Genomic DNA, 18716 nt, shown 5'->3' with positions numbered 1-18716 from the left:
GAGGCTAGAAACTACCTTGTCTGATTTCTATTTTTATTAGAAAAAGATTTTATGCTTATTTTTCCCTTCCATGGATAATGCTGATTTTTAATGTTCATAACCTTCTTAAAAAAACAAACATCAGAACTCGAGGTTTTTTTGTGTTTGAGAAGAGTTTATTGACTTTTTTCATCAAAAACATTTTTTCCCTTGTGAAAGTTTATTGTTCTTCTCCTCTCTAATAATTGATTTTATGTATTTAGCCTCTAGTACTGAGTTCATAAATTTTGAAGATAACTATCAGATGTCTTTTGGAAAAAAAAGAAGAAAAAAAAGAATCATGTAGGTTATTGTGTTGGCAATTTGCTGCAAAGGACAAAACCTGAGGAGCGAGTTTTTAATGAAAACATGTCAAGAGAAGTAGGACAAGCGGCTCCATTAATCATTTAGACATGTTTGTTTCTCAATTAGACCCTGATTGTATCCCAAATGACTTCAAAAATTGCCCAACCTTCTAATGCTGCTGCATTTATTGTCTTCCAAGGACTCCATGACTGCTTCAACATTGACACAAAAACACCCAGGATCATCAAAGGCCCAAAACAAGCTCAGTTTGGATACACTGTTCAGCAACATGTGGCTGCTGGAGGAGAAAAATGGTAAGCTGCTCACACACTTCTGCTGCTGTTCTTGCATGTCTGTCATTATTTAAGTTTATGCAAGATCTGAATGTCATTAGGTTATGTGTGATTTATGTTCTTCAGCTACTTTTATGTTGTTGTAGATCATGAATTGAATTTACTGTACTTTTGCATCATCTCATTGTCATCCTCTGTTTTTATTAAATAGCAAAAGTTCAGTTTTTCTTTTGAAGAAGCAAACTCTTGATGTCCTTGCGGCTGCCAGATTTCCTTCTGGTGATGTATGGCTAAAAGAAAAGCTCTAAAACTTTACCAACATAAACACATGTAGACAAGCTGTTGTACAGACAATTTGTCTTTCAAGACAGAGAAAAGACGGAGTGTAATTCCTCCCTTGGAAAGATCATTGTCTATTGAAACTCTAATTCATCATTTTACTTTAGAGCAGAAGCTGATTTCTGATGCAACATTATTAGCTCAGCTGAAAAGGAGAATCTAGCATCTGCCAAGAGCTGTTGGCGAGCTCAAAGCTGGCACGTGCAAACTTCTTGCTCTTCAGTATGAGTCTTTGTGACTGCTTTCAATGGATGCTTTAAAATTCTAGGTTTTTAAAGCAAAAACGTGAACTCACCAGCCACTATTAGATACACCTTAGTACCGGGTTGGACCCCTGGTGACCATGGAGGTCAGTTGAAACTAGTGAACTCATTGTGATGTCCAAGAAACCAGTCTGAGATGATTCCAGCTTTATGACATGGCATATTATCTTGCATGAAGTAGCCATCAGAAGATGATAGACTGTGGTCATAAAGGGATGGACATGGTCAGCAACAAGACTGAGGTAGGCTGTGGCATTGTAACCATCCTTAGTTGGTACTAAGGGGTCCCAAGTGTAACCTGGGGTTGTTTGACTTTCCGTTGTCTTTCTATCAGCTGAAACAGTCTGGCCAATCTTCTCTGACCTCTGGCATCAACCAAGGCATTTCTGCCCACAGAACTACTGATCACTGGGAATTTTCTCTTTTTAGGATCACTCTCTGTAAAACCAAGAGATGGTTGTGGGTGCAAATCCCAGTAGATCAACAGTTTCTGAAATCCTCAGAACAACCCGTCTGGCACCAACAAACATGCCACGTTCAAAGTCCCTTCAATCTCCTTTCTTCTCCATTCTTATGGTCTGTCTGAACTGCTGTAGATCAACATGACCATGTCTACATGGTTAAATGGATTGAGTTGCCGCCATGCAGTTGGCTGATAAGAAATATGCTTTAACGAACAGTTGAACAGATGTACCTAATTACATGGCCAGTAAGTGTATATAAAAAGTTACAATTTTTCATATGACTTCTAAGCTATTTCATCTTAGCTATGGCTGGAATCAAGAAAAATCCAGCATACCTTTTAAAGAAAAAGAGTTATACATTTCCTTAACATTCCATGCTGCATAGGTGAAGCTGTAATTGGCTAAAACCTGCACATTTTGCATGCATATATGTAAAATGGAGAAGTCCAGTTTGTTTTGACAGACTGAAAGTCCACAAGTCATGGCCATGATCATAGTCATATGTGATTGTGTTAGTGAAGTGTAACACAAAAGGAAAAGAGACATGACCAAAAGAAAAACCCATGTTATTGTATTATTAGACTTTTAAAAATTAATTTTATAACATTTTTACTAAGGCTGTCAAATTGTTGTGATAGTCACAATTATTAATTACAGACAAACCACCATGTTATTTTTTTTTTATTGTGTTAGTCCCATTTATAGTCTATAGCTACTATTTATTGTGTGAGGGATAATGTCCATCAAGGTGTTTGTTATCAGAAATGAAATGATGACACAGAGAACTGATCTGCTTGGATGGTTGTTTTCATTGATTTCTGATATTGGACACCTCGAAAAGGCATTATCCCACTCATGCCATCGTCACTTAGTAAATAAAAAATATATAAAGGTATTTTTTGTACTTTATTCTTTAATATGTTTTTAAGTTTAAATCATTTAAATACGCAGATAAGCAGTGTGATGCGTTGTCATGGTAACAGCTACCAAGCCTGCACCAACCTTGCTCTGCAGCAGCAGAGGAAAGTTGCATGTATTCTGAACAACATGATAATTAAATAGAGCATCATTTCAGAGGGAAAGTGCACCCTCTACTGATTGTTTTTGTCCAGATGACGAAGCAAAAGTTTAATTCAAAGAAACAAAGTCTAAAGAATTACCCTCCATGCCACTTCCTTGTGCCTCCTCTCCTTCTTATATTCTCTTCTCTCATTCTCTTGGTGGTGTGAAAAAAGCTTGAAATACTGTTATAGCAAAACACTTCATAAAGCTACATTTTTAGCTGTGTTTTGATCTTTTACTGTGCCGCAACATCACACATTTAAATGAAAATACCTCGAAAGGAAGTTTTTCACAGCAATTATAATTAGACTGAAAAAGATTCAGTGGAATAATTATATTTACAGGTCACACTGAAACAAAAATTCATCACACGACAGCACTCATTTTTAAATCAGCAAATGTTTTAGCATAATTTCTGAATGACTGATACTGGGGGAAATATGTAGTAAGTTGTAAGTGACTCTCTATATTCTGTGACAAAGGGTTCTTTCAGGCTACAAGGTGATTGTGTTTTCCCTCTGTGTTGGTTCAAAAACATGTAAATACTTCCTGATGGAAAATTTGTTTCAAATTAAGCTTTGAAACGCATTTCTTGACACGGCAGTTGTACACGAAGTAGCACAAAATAAGGAAAAAAAAACAACAACAAGACCTCACCTATCTCTGTCTTTAAACCAATGAGATTCTCTGACTGTTTCTGTGTTTATTTTTATTGGGGTTTTTTTTCAATTATTATTCCAAGCAGCTGCTTAATGCTAAAGTCTGGCTCAACAGGAAAAGGTCTGATGCATGGGGAAAGTAGGTCACCAGAAAGGAAAGTTCATTTTGTTAAAGTTCTCAGGACTAAATGGAAACTTTGGTAACAAATGATCTATAAATGGTGAGAATAACACACATTTGACAGAAAATAGTCTAAATTAAAATAAACAGCTTTATTTATGGATTTAAAAGGCTGTTGATACCTCTCTCCTGAATCGGTTTTGAACCTTGTAGATGTTGCAGACAGACCTAAATTTTCCATTTGCTTTACTCCTTCAAAGTTACGTGTGGATCACAGAATGGAAACTGTCAGTTCATGAATTTTATGCTGCGATGGCTTGGCTGCCCACACAGACGGATCTTTTCTTTCTCTGTATGCGGCAAAATAAAGAATCTGTTATACTGTAAAGTTGAAAGGCTTTGTCATTCATTTGTTTAAATCTGCTGACTTTTATCTGAGATCTTACTCAGAAAAAAGGTGAAAAGAAGATGAACCTTCACTTTGCGTGTTTGATGCTTTGCCTTTAGGTTTGCTGATGCTCCCCAATGATTCGCTTCAAACGTTCTAACCTCTCTGTTTTCTCTTTTTCATCTGAATTTTAGTGATACAGGTACTCACTTTTTCCAAGTGAGATTTTCTATTTTTGTTGGATTTTAAAGATTGTTCAAGTTGGAGCTGGATTGCATCAAATTGCTGACTCTCTTCATAACTAAGAACTATAGACTTTTCCGAACTTATAGGAGAGGACCAAATCAAATAAAATAGAAACCTTTTTTGATTTATTCTTCGCCTTTAGTTTTTTCACAAGTTTCTGTACATCGAATGATTTAGACCACAGCTTTTCAAACATAAATTTTAAAACCACTCGCGAAAAATGCAAAAAAAAAAAAAAAAGGCATATTTATATTATTATAAATAATATGTCCTCAAAAACTACTAAGTTCAGAAATGACTACAATTCCAGGAATGTGTTATTTCCTCACATTTTCCGAATATCATGGTAAAAAACTCCACCACTCTCCGTGGGGAGCTTAGAAAAAGTCATATAACCCTAAACTTGCATAGGGCTGGGGGTCTTAAAAGCTGACAGGATGCACGACCCCGCATACTTTAGTCATACTCCATAAAAATCTTTCTCTCACTATTCCACAGTTTATTTTTCAAGAGTTGAACCAGGTCACCTCAGAGGAGACTTGAACTTTCACTTATTAGCACATTGAATCATTGCTCACCATCATAAACCACAGGGACTCCAATTAGAAGTTTGGCCTTTATGATTAGTAGTTTCAACTGTCCCAAGAATAGTAGAGCATTAAAAAAAACTATTCTCAATTTCATTTAAAACTTAAATTTTTTCCTGATTGTGTTAGTGCTACGTTCACTCTCAATACGCTTCTGCGAGCTAACTTTGATACAAATGATAGAAAAGAAGTTAAAATAAAACCATTAAAAATTCCCCAACTTGATTCTTAAGTTATTTTTACCTTTAGCGCATAGCATTTGGATGTAAAGTAATACTTTGCTAGTTGTGGCATTTGTTGATCTCGTTGGGGTTTTCAATGGTGGGTAATAATAAGTTACAATTACTCACATACATTTAATTGAGAACGTTTTTGCAAAAAGTTAACTCCATAAAGTGGTTTCACAGCATCATACTATTTTCTTTTACTTACGTAGATTGAAACCGCTAAACCTGTACTCCTAATCAACTACAATCGATTGTAGTAACTTAGTTACTAATTGTTTTTTTTTTAGTAAAATTTGTTTACTTTATTTTAGGGATGTATTATTGAAAAAAAGGGGACACTGACGATTTTTGACAGTTAATCTGGCCAAAACAGTTTAGCTTAGACAATAAAAACACAATGTGGCTCCAATCAAAGGGCTGTTTGCTAACCCAGCAGTGATGCACGGTGACATTAAAACAAGTACGGTACTTATTAAACGCTTTAGATTCATCATAATTTGGAAAAAAGGAAGGATCAGATAATAAAATCTTTAATAAAAGAAAGAAAAAGTTAAAACATTGGATATTTATTATTGGTCTTTGCTCAATCAATACAGTAGATTGAAACAAAAATTCAAATTTTTATTCCAACATTGGAAAATCCTAAAATCATACATTAATAAAAAAAAGAAAAATATTTACTCTTTAATTTAATCAGTTCCATTTTAACTTTTAACTCAAGTAATTACTGGGATGCCTACTTTGTATTTCTATTTGAATAAGATTATTTTAAAATAAAGATACTCATACTTGAGCACAGATTTTCGATACCTTACCTGCCTCTGGTATTGTTTTTTTTTATGTGCTTGGGTGAGTCAAGACACTTCCTTCTTTTTTTTTTCCACGCAAGACATTTTACTCCCTTCCTCATGTTATTGGTACATATGTGATTGTAAATGGTAAATGGTGCATACTTGTTTACCTTTCTCGAAGGCCCAAAGCGCTTCCCAGTTACAGTCCCATTCACACACTGATGACGGCTCCGCTGCCGAACACTGGCGACAACCCTCCACCAGAGGCAAGGTGGGGTTCAGTGTCTTGCCCAGGGACAATTCAACACATGGGTGGGTAGGGCGGGAATTGAACCTGTAATCTTCGATCAGAGGTCGACTGCCCTACCAGTGCACCACGGCTGTTGTAACATAGTTTTTTTCTTCATAATGCTCACAACCAACATTGTCTCTACGGGATCACAGTTGATGTGATCGTGTTAAAAAGAAGGTATCCCGTTCATGTAGACATAAGCATAAGCATGAGCCAGCACAACATCGGAGTAGCACACTTGTGCTTGGGCAGAAATGTGGTTTCACAGCATAGTCCTCTCTTTTTTTTCCAAAAATCTGAACATTACCACATTAATGACTGTCTGGTTTTGTGCACGGCACTTCCTCTAAACCCCAAAAGTTTGTAATCCCTGGTAACCATGGTAGGAAATGTTATGCTTTCCTAGTAGGTAAAGAAAGAATGTCAGTGTTATTGTAATTCCTGCATTGATGATGTACACAAGCCATAGCAACTGACCCCAATGAGCTGCAGAGCCTCATTATTTGAACAGCTTTCATAGAAATCATGGCATCCAAAGACAGCAATGCTTAGCCAACCTAACAACAGTTTCTTTTCATCTAAGTACATGTGTCCTGACATGAACTTGAGCTGCAGTTTCTCTTCTTGCCCACAGAGACAGCAACAACTGAAATAATATTCTTGATAAAATTGCAATAGAAGTAAGCACTGCAGGAGCCACTAGAGTCTGTGAGCCTTTAAGCATTGGCTTCAGGACCAATAACATTAGAGCTAACTCCCATATGAGCTAGTCTTTTAGGTGCAGGGATAATCTGTTTCTCCTTCCTAAATGTATTACTTATTCCTTAAATGTATTACTTTTCACTAGAAAAAAGTGAAAAATGTTACATCTGCTTTTATGATGCTCATGGGGATAAACAATTGCGCAGCAATATCCATATGCAGTATTGATTCCAAAGTGAGTGAATCTTTCTTTTATGTAAAAGCCATTTTTGAACTTCAATCAAAGCAGAGAATACAGGAAACCCCACCAATCAATGAAAATTATAAAGCTACCCTAACAGCTTCATTTAGACCATGCAGCTGCAGGGCTGAATGCAGGTTAACCCTTGTGCTGTCTTAGATGACCCCACCCTTGCATTGAAGTGTCCTCCCTACCATGACAAAGGTGGATAAAGGTGGAAAGATTTCATGTAATCCATGGACACCAGTGAGGTTCACAAATCATTGAAGGAAAAAGGTTCAGAGCACTGTCTAGTGGGTCTAGGTGACCCAACTCTCAATGGTAATGTGCCTAGGATAGCACAAAGGTTAAAGTGAGTTCCCAGTTGGTCCGCCTACTATCGTTATGTTTTTTGATTGAATTTGCACTTCAGGGGTTTTCCATCATAGCTCTGTGGTATGTTTTTTGTGAACGAAATCACTTATGGACCCTTTTATGTTGTTTATTGGATCTTCTGGATTGATGGAGTGCTTTTTTTGTGGCATTTAGACTTAGTTTTCTAATTTCTTCTAAGTGACCCAATTTCCTCTACTTTTATTTCTTTGCATTTACTCCATTCTACAGATAAATTCTGATAGAAACTCATCTGTTTCATGTTAATTATTACTTATGCTGCAGACTTTCTGCTTTTCTGTTCAGATCCTGATTCCACCACAACTGTTTTCCTGGGATTCTCTGCATTCATGGTTTTGTTCTTGCTCCATAGAGAGGTTTTTACTTCTTCTTCTTCTTCATCATCCATCTTCCGGTAACTTTTTCCTGCTTTTGAGTTGTCACTTAACCACACAGCTTAGAGCTGGGTGTGTCCGTTACAGAGATGTTCCTTTAAACTCCTCCTCTGAAGTATTTTCAGTTCTTTACTGATATATTTTTACAAGTCCAACTTAACAAACAGTACTAAAAACAAATGGGGGAAAAAAACACAAGTTATCCTACAAAAAAAAGTTTGTTCAAATGTTTTGGGTGCTTGATGATTTCATTTTCAAATAGAGCTTACCAGTAAAGCAGAGTCTTGGTAATTGTAAGGCTTTGACCTTGCAGTGAACGAGCCACAGTCTGTTTTAGCTATATAGTGGTGTCGAGTGTCTTTCCTTTGGGACACCACTAAACTGGGAGTTCCTTGCAGGCTCCTTACCCTTTGATTTTAGCTTATAGCTCACTGTTGCTTAAATCCATGACTGATCAATTGGATTTACCAGAGCTTTCGCAGAAACATTATAGGCACATTAGTTTACTCATCACTACAGTTTGTTACAAAAATTTCAATAAGGAGATGTCTCAGAGGAATAAGAGCAAGATCAATGTGAACATTGGGATGATGTAATTTACATATATTTCAACAACAATAGTCTTTTAGTACTTTGAAATGCTGCTGACAGGCTGGGATCATGTGCAGATCAGAACCTTGGTGAGAATACCCTGAGTCCAGACGTGGATGGTGACCATGGAACTGATTATGTATCCCAGGAGGCAGAAAGCAGTGGAGGATAGGGTGGAGGATGGTTTGAAGAAGGCCTGGAACGTGGAGACACAAACAGTGGGGAAATTTAAAGAAAAATACAGGCAGTCAGTAGATGTTGAATGCATGATACCATGAAAGTGAAAGCAACTGCAGCCTAAGGCGCAATGAGGAGGAAATCAACTTCTTTATCAAAATTACACCAACGTACTATGTTGGGATGTCTTTGTGTTGTTTCTGAATTTCGTGTACAGTTTCATCTTTTTTTCTTGGTTTTCAATGGAACAATGTGAGGCAGGAGTGTACGCGCGTTTCAGGCTGTCACGTTTGAAACTCTTGCGTTCAAAGGTAGTTATGCACATTTTTAAGAATGTTTTGGGGATCTACGAACGAAACGCCCGGCCATTGAGCATGCGTTGAAAGTTAAATCAGGTTGAACTTTGACCAATCAGGGACAAGGATTTAGTAGTAAAGAATGGTTGGCGTCCCTTTTTCATTTGCGGAAGTGTCAACCATTTCAAAATTGATCATGAAAGAGATTTAATAATTGCTGATTTTGTTCAGCTGGAATTCTATGACACTAAGTCTTTCATATATCGGAATGGAGCTGTAAAAGAAAAAGTCTGAAGCAAGAGTTGCGAGATTTACACCACTTCGACATTTTGCACTCCTCTTCCAACTGTAAATGGCGGACATGCGCAAGTAAACAGTAGAAAAACAAAAGAAAAAGACGTCTCTCCCTGCTTCCCTACATTTGTCTCCAAAACATTGAATGTGAGCTTTCTGTCTGATTGATTCATTCCTGATTCTATACATCATCATCACTCCCAAATACAGTATAACCATAACTACTTCATCCTTGTCTTCTATCTTTTTCTATCCCAACACTGTGCAACAGTCATCTCATCTATAGATTTATTGGACAAATCTCTTGTCTGTCATTTGATTTACCTTCAGGTTGAGATAACCTAATAAAAAGGATTTAAAAGTTTTAACAAATATGAATCATTGGGGCTAAAGCAAAACAGGTTGATTTAAGAAAGTTCTGGGTGAAAGTTGGTGGATGTTTTGATTATTTCTGCTTGTTTATGTTTTAAGCTGTTGGATGAGTTTGAGATGGATATAAAAATATAAATCAGTGATGGGTTTTTTCTGTCTTTTCCAATGTAAAATAATGAACACAAAAAGTTATGAAGCACTATAACAAAAATGAGATCAGAAGTCTCAATGTAATGGCAATTAAATAAAATGCATCTATCTAGAAGGGTTTTGGATGTTTTTATACTTAATTCATGATTTTTTTTTCCAGGAGTTATAATAATTACAGTTCTGGTCATAATACTTACAGGAAGTCAACATTCAAATATATGTTTGGACAGCATTGAAGAAGTACATGTTCTCAATTTTAAGGGACTTTAAAGAATATCTTAAGGTAAAGTTCATATGATTTAACAACTGTTTCTTTTCAGGTTGCTAGTTGGTGCTCCCTATGAAATGAATGGACCTTACCAGACTGGGGACATTTATAAATGTTCACTGAGCAAAGGGACCAATGGCAATGGTTGCTCAAAGCTCAATTTAGGTATGTTATTACCATTGATTGTAGATGCAAACTGAACTGAGTGACCCCTCCCCCCTGGTGTTCCAAATAGGAAGTTTCTGCTGGTACCAAGAGGCCACAATCCCACAGACTTCTATTGAGAAACAAACAGCTATTATTCAGTCATTCTATTTGTCAGAATAACTATTCAAGCTCTACTACCTTTTCTAAGATGATCTTGCTCATTCTATTTTTCTTCCTGAGATTGTTTCTGTTGTGCAAGTTATTCCTGTTATAAACTGGCCAATCAGATGCCTCAGTAAGAGTATGTGATGCCTGCTGGCCACCCACCTTGACCATTTGAAACATTTGATTGACAGATTCTCCAGAGTTCGCTAGGTGGTCTCAGGTCGAGCGTTCGAAACATTTGATTGGCAGAGTTTGTGTAACCCGCTTTCAGTGGTGGGGGTGTGGACTTCTGTCAAACTCACTCCTGATTGGCGATAGTGGTTGCCAAAGAAACATTGACTCAGACCAACTCGAACAAATCTCCACTTAATGACGTCATCTGATTCCAACATGGGGCCATCTGTATTGTGAAAAAATAGCAACCGATTGACTTCATTTTGTTGGAACTGGAAGCGAGTCATTTTCAATGGATGACGTCTCACTCACTCTGTCCAATTCTTATATGCAGTCAATGGTTATTACTGAACACCATACAGTTATCAACACAACAGTGTAATACAATGAACAAAGCAACAAGAACAGATAGTTAAACAAGGTAAAGTTTGATCTGAAAATTCGAGTCAAATATCATAAGAGATGACAATTGGCTTGTTTGCAATATAGCTTCTTGGAAAAGATGTCATATAGAGACAGATATTATAGAAGGTTGCCTGTTTCACAAAATATTTTTAAAGTTATTTGAATATTATCATACAAGCACCAAACTTTATATTTTACACATTATCAATGTTTTAAAAAAAAACTGGAAGCTATGAAATGCAGTGTTTAGTATCTTTACTCCCAATAAAGCCGTGGGAGGTCCTTGGTTTTTTGTGCAGTATTTGTTGTTTTTTTTCTTTTTTTCAAAAAAATACTGTCACAATTTATTGTGACATGTGTTGTTCATTTTCAGTCTTAATTACATAATTAAAGGCTTTGTAAGACCCAGTTGATGTATAAAGTCTTAGCTAAAAAAAATTCTACATGGGTAGAATTTTTCATCATTATCATAGCAACATGTGTAAGACAGACGTGTGGGTCCCATACCGATCATTCCACATTCTCTCAAAGGTTTATGTACATTTCCATCATTGTGTGTTTTGCCACACAGTTACCTCATACGGGTTGCACGTGTTGAGTTGGTTAGCCACGGTAAACATTCAGATGTGAGGATGTGGACACTGCTTTAATTGGGCAGAGAGCAATAACAAGCGCAGATGGCAGCAGCTGTGTTTGGGGTCGAGGGAATTGTGCACTTGTGATGATGTGCGTCGAAAGAGCCTCTGATTGAAATTAATTTTCCCTCAAGGAAGGATATCTTTGACCAACGTGTCGGAGCGAAAGGAGAAGATGAGGCTGGGAATGACTTTAACATCTAATCCGAAAGACAACAGCTTTGTGGTAAGAATGCCTTTCAGGGACACCTTTCATGATAACACTCTGTTTCTGTCAACGTCTGGGTGAAACGTGGTCAAAAAAAGGGACAGTTCCAGAATCTTGGATGTTGTTTGCTTAAGATGTTCCTCTTGTATTCCAGGCCTGTGGGCCCTTGTGGTCCTATGAATGTGGCAACTCGTACTACAGTACTGGGATTTGCTCCAGAGTTAATGAAAGTTTTAAGTTCTCTAGAACCATTGCCCCAGCCTTTCAGAGTAAGCTTCTAAATATAATCTGTTAATTTAAAAAATTGTTCTAGATAATAGAGTTACTATAAGAAAACTTTTGTCTCCCTTTCTCTGACAAAATATTAAGGATGTGAAACCTACATGGACATAGTAATAGTCCTTGATGGCTCAAACTCCATCTACCCATGGTATGAAGTACAAGCTTTTCTTATCAACATTCTGCAGAAGTTTCATGTCGGACCAGGTCAAATACAGGTGTGTTTAATATCAAATAAATCAAAGGAGAAGATGGAATGCACTGATAGTTTCTCTCTTCATCATTCCCTCCTTTTTCTCATCCATCCAGGTTGGCGTTGTCCAATATGGTGAAAAAGTCGTCCACGAATTCAAACTTAGTGACTACAAATCAGTGGAGGAGGTGGTGAAAAGGGCACGCAGCATCAACCAGCGGGGTGGAGAGGAGACCAACACAGCCCTTGGCATCAACACAGCACGGTACATTGTCTGTGCATACTGATGAGCAGCATTACCTCACACAGGCTTGCTTCAGCGGACTATTCATTGAATATACAAATACACATTCTTGCAGCTCGGAAGCTTTCAAACAGGGAGGCCGACGTGGTGCCAAAAAAGTTATGATTGTTATAACTGATGGAGAGTCACATGATAGTGCCGACCTCAAGCAAGCCATTGAGGACAGTGAGAAGGATGACATCACCCGTTATGCCATTGCTGTGAGTTTGAAAGTCAACAAAATATATACAATTTTGATTTTTCAACTTCGAGTTATAACTTGGTTTGCATGTGAATTGTACATACTTTATAAAGTTGTAAAACATTGTGAAACATAAAAATCCACTCCAATGACAATTCTGTTTTTTTGGTCTTTTTAACATGTTCTAGTGGCATTTTTCTCATGATGGAGGTCATATATAAAGAAAATTGAGCTCAAATTGCATTTCTGAGAATTTTTTTTTTTTATTGAAATCCTGAATCAGGAGCAGAAAACAAAATGTCATCGAAAAAAGATTGTAGTTGTGATGTAGGTGCCACAGTCAGAGGATCACAAGCTCCCTGCTACTCTCCATTCTGATGCATTTTTATAATAGATCAAAAGAAGATTGGGACTTTAATGATGTGATGGCATTATATTAAAGCTATTCTTTAAGAGTTTCAATAAAAATCAAAGTAAAAAACGTACAAAGTTGATGGAAATCATCACCATCTGTGAAGCCGATATTTTCTAGACAGCATAACTCTTTGGTTTGTAACAGTCAAGTTCATGGCAGTCCTGGGTAAAGAGTGAAGTCATTTTGTAGAAAATCAAATGGAATTGGTGACAGCACGGACGTGTTTACAGGAAAGAAACACCATTTTAATGCTGTTATATTTAACTGTTTGAAAAACACTTGTAGAAATTTTCCGAGAACTAAATGCACACATTGACACTTTCCAGGTGCTTGGCTACTACAACCGCAGAGGAATCAATCCAGAAGCTTTCCTCAGTGAAATCAAATACATAGCCAGCGACCCGGATGACAAACACTTCTTTAACGTGACTGATGAGTCGGCGCTGAAGGACATTGTGGATGCACTGGGAGAACGGATCTTCAGCTTAGAAGGTTGGGCAAGATTTTTCCTAACTTAAATTTATCTGATCTACAAAGAATGATAGAGAAGTTTAGACCTTAAAAATTCAGTTTTATCCATTTTTTAGACATTTAAATTTGTCAAAATAAGAATATTAGTGCCCTACAACCTCACTGATTGCACATTGCACAATCATGTAATCTTTATAAGTCAGATGTTGCTGCCAGAAAATGAAGTTTCTCTGCATTTTCTTTGAACTCTTAAATGGACTTGTTTACATAGGGACCAGCAAGAATGGGACAGCATTTGGCCTCCAGATGTCTCAAGCAGGGTTTTCCGCTCACAGTGTTGAGGTGAGTCTGCCTGGCCCCTGATGAGGGAAAACGACACACATTGGCTTAATTTCTGGAGCATCGTAACTCTTCCTAACACCCTCACCCCCTCCTGAGGTGTGAGCTCTACACCTCATGAGGTTTGAACCATACAGTTTTAAGAGTCCCTGACAGACAGACATGAGTTCTCCTACCTCAACTGTGCAGTGATGATCAGACACTGGTGCCCTCAGGAAACATATTAGTCAAGGGCCAACCTGGGTCACTGCAGTTCTGCATCTGAATTATATGTTTTATCTTGTACTTACTTGAAGTTTTTGCTTGCCTCTTGCAGGAGATAGCTGCTCATGTACTGACTTTCAGAGTGACACAGCTGGAAGGAAAAGATAAGCTTTATCCCCTTAACTCTACAGGGTCTTTAAGCCAAGAAATGAAGTCAAATCCTGCTTTTTTTTGCTTTTTTTAAAGTTGCTGATACAACTGCTCTGATTTTTTTTACGTTTTTCATCATAAAAAATGTATTCGGGTCATAGGGAAAACAAATTTATAGGGGCTTTGTAACAAAGTGGCAGGAATGCCTGGAAATTACGTCCACCAAGTCAGATTCCAGAGATGCTTAACAATGCCAGCCTAATTGTTGAGTTTGATAATGTTTTGGAAAGAATGCTGGTCTTTTAAAGTTACAAAGCAGTCCTCGGGGCCCAGATGTTTTTTACTAAGTGTGATTAGTGCCAACTTTGAAGGAGGCTTATGTCATATACTTTGCAGATGTCTCTTGCATATGCGTACGCTGCAGTTTTCTTTGTCTCCAAACATTGATTCAATATTTTATACCTGTTTCATCCTGACTTCACCTCAAATATGTTGCCTGTCCATCAAACACAAAGATAAACAGTTTGTATTTGAAGTTGCATGCATTCAAACTATTAAACAAATACCCCAGGAAGGCTGTGCAGGGACTGAGCAAGGGGGAGGCAAGGTCCGGTGAAGGTTTGTGTGCCTCTGCTGAGGCACAACAATGAGAACCAATCTTCAGCAGTTTTCTTTTTGTAAAAAATTCTTAAAGGTTTTTTCATGCAACTGCTGGGATTCTTCAGAGAGACAAAGATAATGTCAAATGTCAGTTTTCAAATATCCATCCATTCATCCCCTTTTGGGTCACAGGGTTGCTGGAGCCAATCTAGCTACTGTCTGTCAATTTGGGATCTGTTTCCTCCCCAAAAAATAACTTAAATCATTTATGCAATACTTTTTGTGGGTGGATATAGACTGAAGTGTGAATTATCTCTGCTCTGATTCATTTGAGGATAGAATTGAAGCTCCTTCAGGATATTTATGACTTATCTTCCTACTAAAGCAGGAGCTACGTCCATGCATGTAACTGTGATTTGTGCCGCACCAGTCGATGAGAGAATACTGTTTTGGGGTTTTATCCTTTTACCATGGAGACAATTTTTGGCTGAAACATATAACCACACTGGCATAACGTTGCTGCTACAGAGCGATGTAATGCAGTGGTGGTGAGCACACTATTCCATCTTTCAGTAGGGAATCACAGGTCTTCCAGCTCTCAGTTAATGCCCTGGAAAATGTGTTGTCGGCAGGATTGTGTGGTGCACAGAAAACTCTGAAAAGAGCAGACTCAGAATCAGCCATGCAGAACATTACATTAAAATGCCCAATTTTAGTATTAGCACAACTTCATTTTATAGTAAAATATCAAGATCAACATAAAAAAATATCAAAGGAAATGCAGTTGGTGATTTTATTGTTTTGTTTTTGAATACATTATGCATTCTAAAAATGAAGAAATAAAAGAATACTTTCTAAGAGTTTGAAATTTGTTTTAATTAGATGAGCTGAAAGAGCTTTGTTAAAATCTTGAGGTTGAGTAATTGTCTTTTTTATTTATTTATTTATTTTACAATGGTTGACATTGTTAAAGATTGTCTCCATTCCCCAAAAATCCTCTGAAATATAAAATTTGACCCATGCAGGTCCCATAACACACATTATATTAGCTTGCAGTTTTTAGATAGTTTTACAGCAAATGGAAAATCCTAGCATTTGTAAAGGAAACACTTTAAGTTAATTCAATTCAGTAGTCCAACTTGTGATACTGTCTAGTTGTCAGGAACTGGTGGAGTGGAAGGCAGCATGGAGGTGCACTGGTTAGGGCTCTTGCCTGGTTTAAATCTCAGCTGGGACCGTTCTGTGTGGAGATTTTCTCTGGGCACTCCGGCTTCCTCCCACAGTCCAAAAACATGCTTCTTAGGTTAATTGGTTACTCTAAGTTATTGCCCCTAGGTGTGAGTGTATGGCCCTGCAACAGACTGGCGACCTGTTCAGGGTGTACCCCACTTTCACCCTACAGTAGCAGAGTTGGCTCTAGCAGCCCTGTAACAACAAAATGCAGTGAGTTCTGAAAATGGATGGATGGATGGATGGATGGATGGATGGATGGATGGATGGATGGATGAATGGATGGATGGAGAAGAAACCAATATCCAGGAGAACAGGGTTGTGTGGCATAAATTAAATTAATAAATAGACTTAAAAAAAGAGTTATGAAACAAAAGGGAAATAAAGAAGTTAGGGACACAGATGACATCGAAGGACTAGAAACCAGACACTTGTTTACTGAAGATAGTTACCTTAATTGAGAACAGCTGTGGATAACTAGAAACTTGAACTTGATGAGTAGGAGTAACATAAAAACATGACAAAAATAGGAAAACATCCTGAAAAAGAAACAAAAGGGCCCAATTCTCATGCTGGAAGAGGCTTCTGAATTTTGAAATAGATGTCAACTTCATTTCACTCACCTTGCTTTGAAACTAGGTACTCTTCAGATTGAAGAAATTTGAATTTTAAATATATGAACTCAGTTTTGAGATTGCTTCTATAAGAGTATATTGTGTTAGTCCTCCCATAAACAACAGCTCTGAAGTATTTTTTATCATTTCACTATGGACGTATTTTTCTAAATCATGTAAAAATGCATTTGTGCTTTCTACAAGAACCTTATAACCATCATGTCTTACTAACATTTGACCAGAACCATGCTAACTGAAGCTATTAAAATAAAACGAAGATACTTTTTGTCTCTGTAAACAGGATGGGACCGTGGTGGGTGCTGTGGGTGCGTATGACTGGAATGGGGCTGTGCTCAAAGAAACGAGACAGGGGAAGGTGGTCCCTCCAAAGTTGTCCTATAGGCAGGAGTTTCCTGAGGAGCTCAAAAACCATGGGGCATACTTGGGTGAGCAACACTAGACAGTAATACCAACAGCCACTAGTGCTTTGTTACTGTTCACATCTTTTTTTTTTGTGTCCCGTGGAGGCTTATATGGTCGTCCTTGTAAAAGTAAAGACGTGTGGTTTAGCACCAGTTATCCCAGCAGCAGCCCGTCTCCATAAAATGCTCCCATGGCTTGAATGCTTCCCATCATAGTCACCCTCCTCTCATTTCACCTTCACAGAGCTCTGCTTTTATAATCACTGAACGGATTGGCTGTGAATGGAATTCAATCCAGTCTATAAAAAGTAAAAGATGAAGATAAAAAAATATTTTCCTGGCAGAGAAAATTGAGAAAATTGGATATCGTTGGAAGAGGAATATCATCACAAGAGAGGAAAAAGCGAAGTAAACAAAGAAATAAAAATATCAATTTCTGCAAGAGTGAATTCATCTCAGAATTATTATGAGTCATCACAAAAAAAAATCGTCCCTACATTCAAAATAAATTCTGGCCTGGCACAACAAGCCTTTAACTAACAATGGAGCAGCTGTGTTTTCGATAATCTACTTTCTGTCCCTCTAAATAAGCCAGTATTAGGTTTGTGTAAACTGTTAAAAATTGCCAGAATCACAAGAAATCATCTCTATGGAGAGATACATTAGAATTGTATTGAAGAAGACCAGTTGATGTAGTTTTAAGTCAACCTTATTTTAATTATAAATATGGATTTACCATCCATCCATCCATCCATCTTCCTCCGCTTATCCGGGACCGGGTCGCGGGGGCAGCAGACTGAGCAGAGATGCCCAGACTTCCCTCACCCCAGCCACTTCCTCCAGCTCCTCTGGGGGGACCCCGAGACGTTCCCAGGCCAGCCGAGAGACGTAGTCTCTCCAGCGTGTCCTGGGTCTTCCCCGGGGCCTCCACCCAGTGGGACATGCCCGGAACACCTCTCCAGGGAGGCGTCAGGAATATGGATTTACATCACTAATAATTTTGAAGCAGGTTCTGGCCCAGTCCCTCTACTCTGATTGGTAACATGACTGCAGTAGATCCTTTAAAACAGTGGTCCCCAACCTTTTTCAGGTCACAGACCGCTTTAATGTCAAATAATATTTTCACGGACCTGCTGAAGTAGGCGTCTATCCTTGTATTTATTTATTCATTTAAGCCTGAAGTTTACCTTAACTTTTACCTCCATCCTGTGTAAATTATCTGCAGCGGGTTTAAACTTTAATTGAACTCTAGATTTTGTCTAGGGACCATTAAAAAATGTTATAGCAGCCTTCAACCTCATCAGAAACCCCTCACTAAAACAGGTAGTTTTTAAATGTGAAATGCGAAATCAAAGGCTCATCTTTTGTTTCCTCGCTGACTTTTTTTCTACTAAAAGACACTTTTCAAATATGTTTTTTTGTTTGTTTGTTAATTTTGTCAGCTTGAAGGTTTTAATTTAGCAGTCGGCGTAACAGCTTAAAGAAAGTAGCAGATGGATTTAAGACAAGATAGAAATTTGATCAGGATATCTTCAGAGACAACATCAGGTAACGGGTGCAAGCAAGTCAGGCTGAAAAACGTTGTAAATGTGGAAGCGTTGTGTTTTTTCCATTTACATAACATGGTATGATCCAACCTTTAACGATAAATTTTGAAATGTTTTAT

At 37.7% G+C, this 18716-nt stretch overlaps 1 protein-coding gene across 1 annotated transcript in view; it reads left to right on the top strand.

Annotated features, from left to right (window-relative positions):
• The window catches only part of itga11 (integrin subunit alpha 11), a 59888-nt gene that overhangs the window by 13211 nt on the left and 27961 nt on the right, over positions 1–18716 (top strand). The window contains exons 2-11 of the mRNA XM_004066955.4: positions 524–638; positions 9967–10079; positions 11575–11666; positions 11803–11917; positions 12018–12145; positions 12237–12385; positions 12480–12624; positions 13347–13512; positions 13763–13833; positions 16930–17074. Of these exons, the coding sequence (XP_004067003.2) occupies positions 524–638; positions 9967–10079; positions 11575–11666; positions 11803–11917; positions 12018–12145; positions 12237–12385; positions 12480–12624; positions 13347–13512; positions 13763–13833; positions 16930–17074 (1239 nt within the window). The remainder of the gene's footprint in view (positions 1–523; positions 639–9966; positions 10080–11574; positions 11667–11802; positions 11918–12017; positions 12146–12236; positions 12386–12479; positions 12625–13346; positions 13513–13762; positions 13834–16929; positions 17075–18716) is intronic.

The sequence above is a fragment of the Oryzias latipes genome, chromosome 3 (genome assembly GCF_002234675.1).
Source record: "Oryzias latipes chromosome 3, ASM223467v1".
Classification (NCBI taxonomy): domain Eukaryota; kingdom Metazoa; phylum Chordata; class Actinopteri; order Beloniformes; family Adrianichthyidae; genus Oryzias; species Oryzias latipes.
The sequence above is the reverse complement of the archived record's forward strand: the minus strand, read 5'-3'. Positions and strand labels throughout refer to the sequence as shown.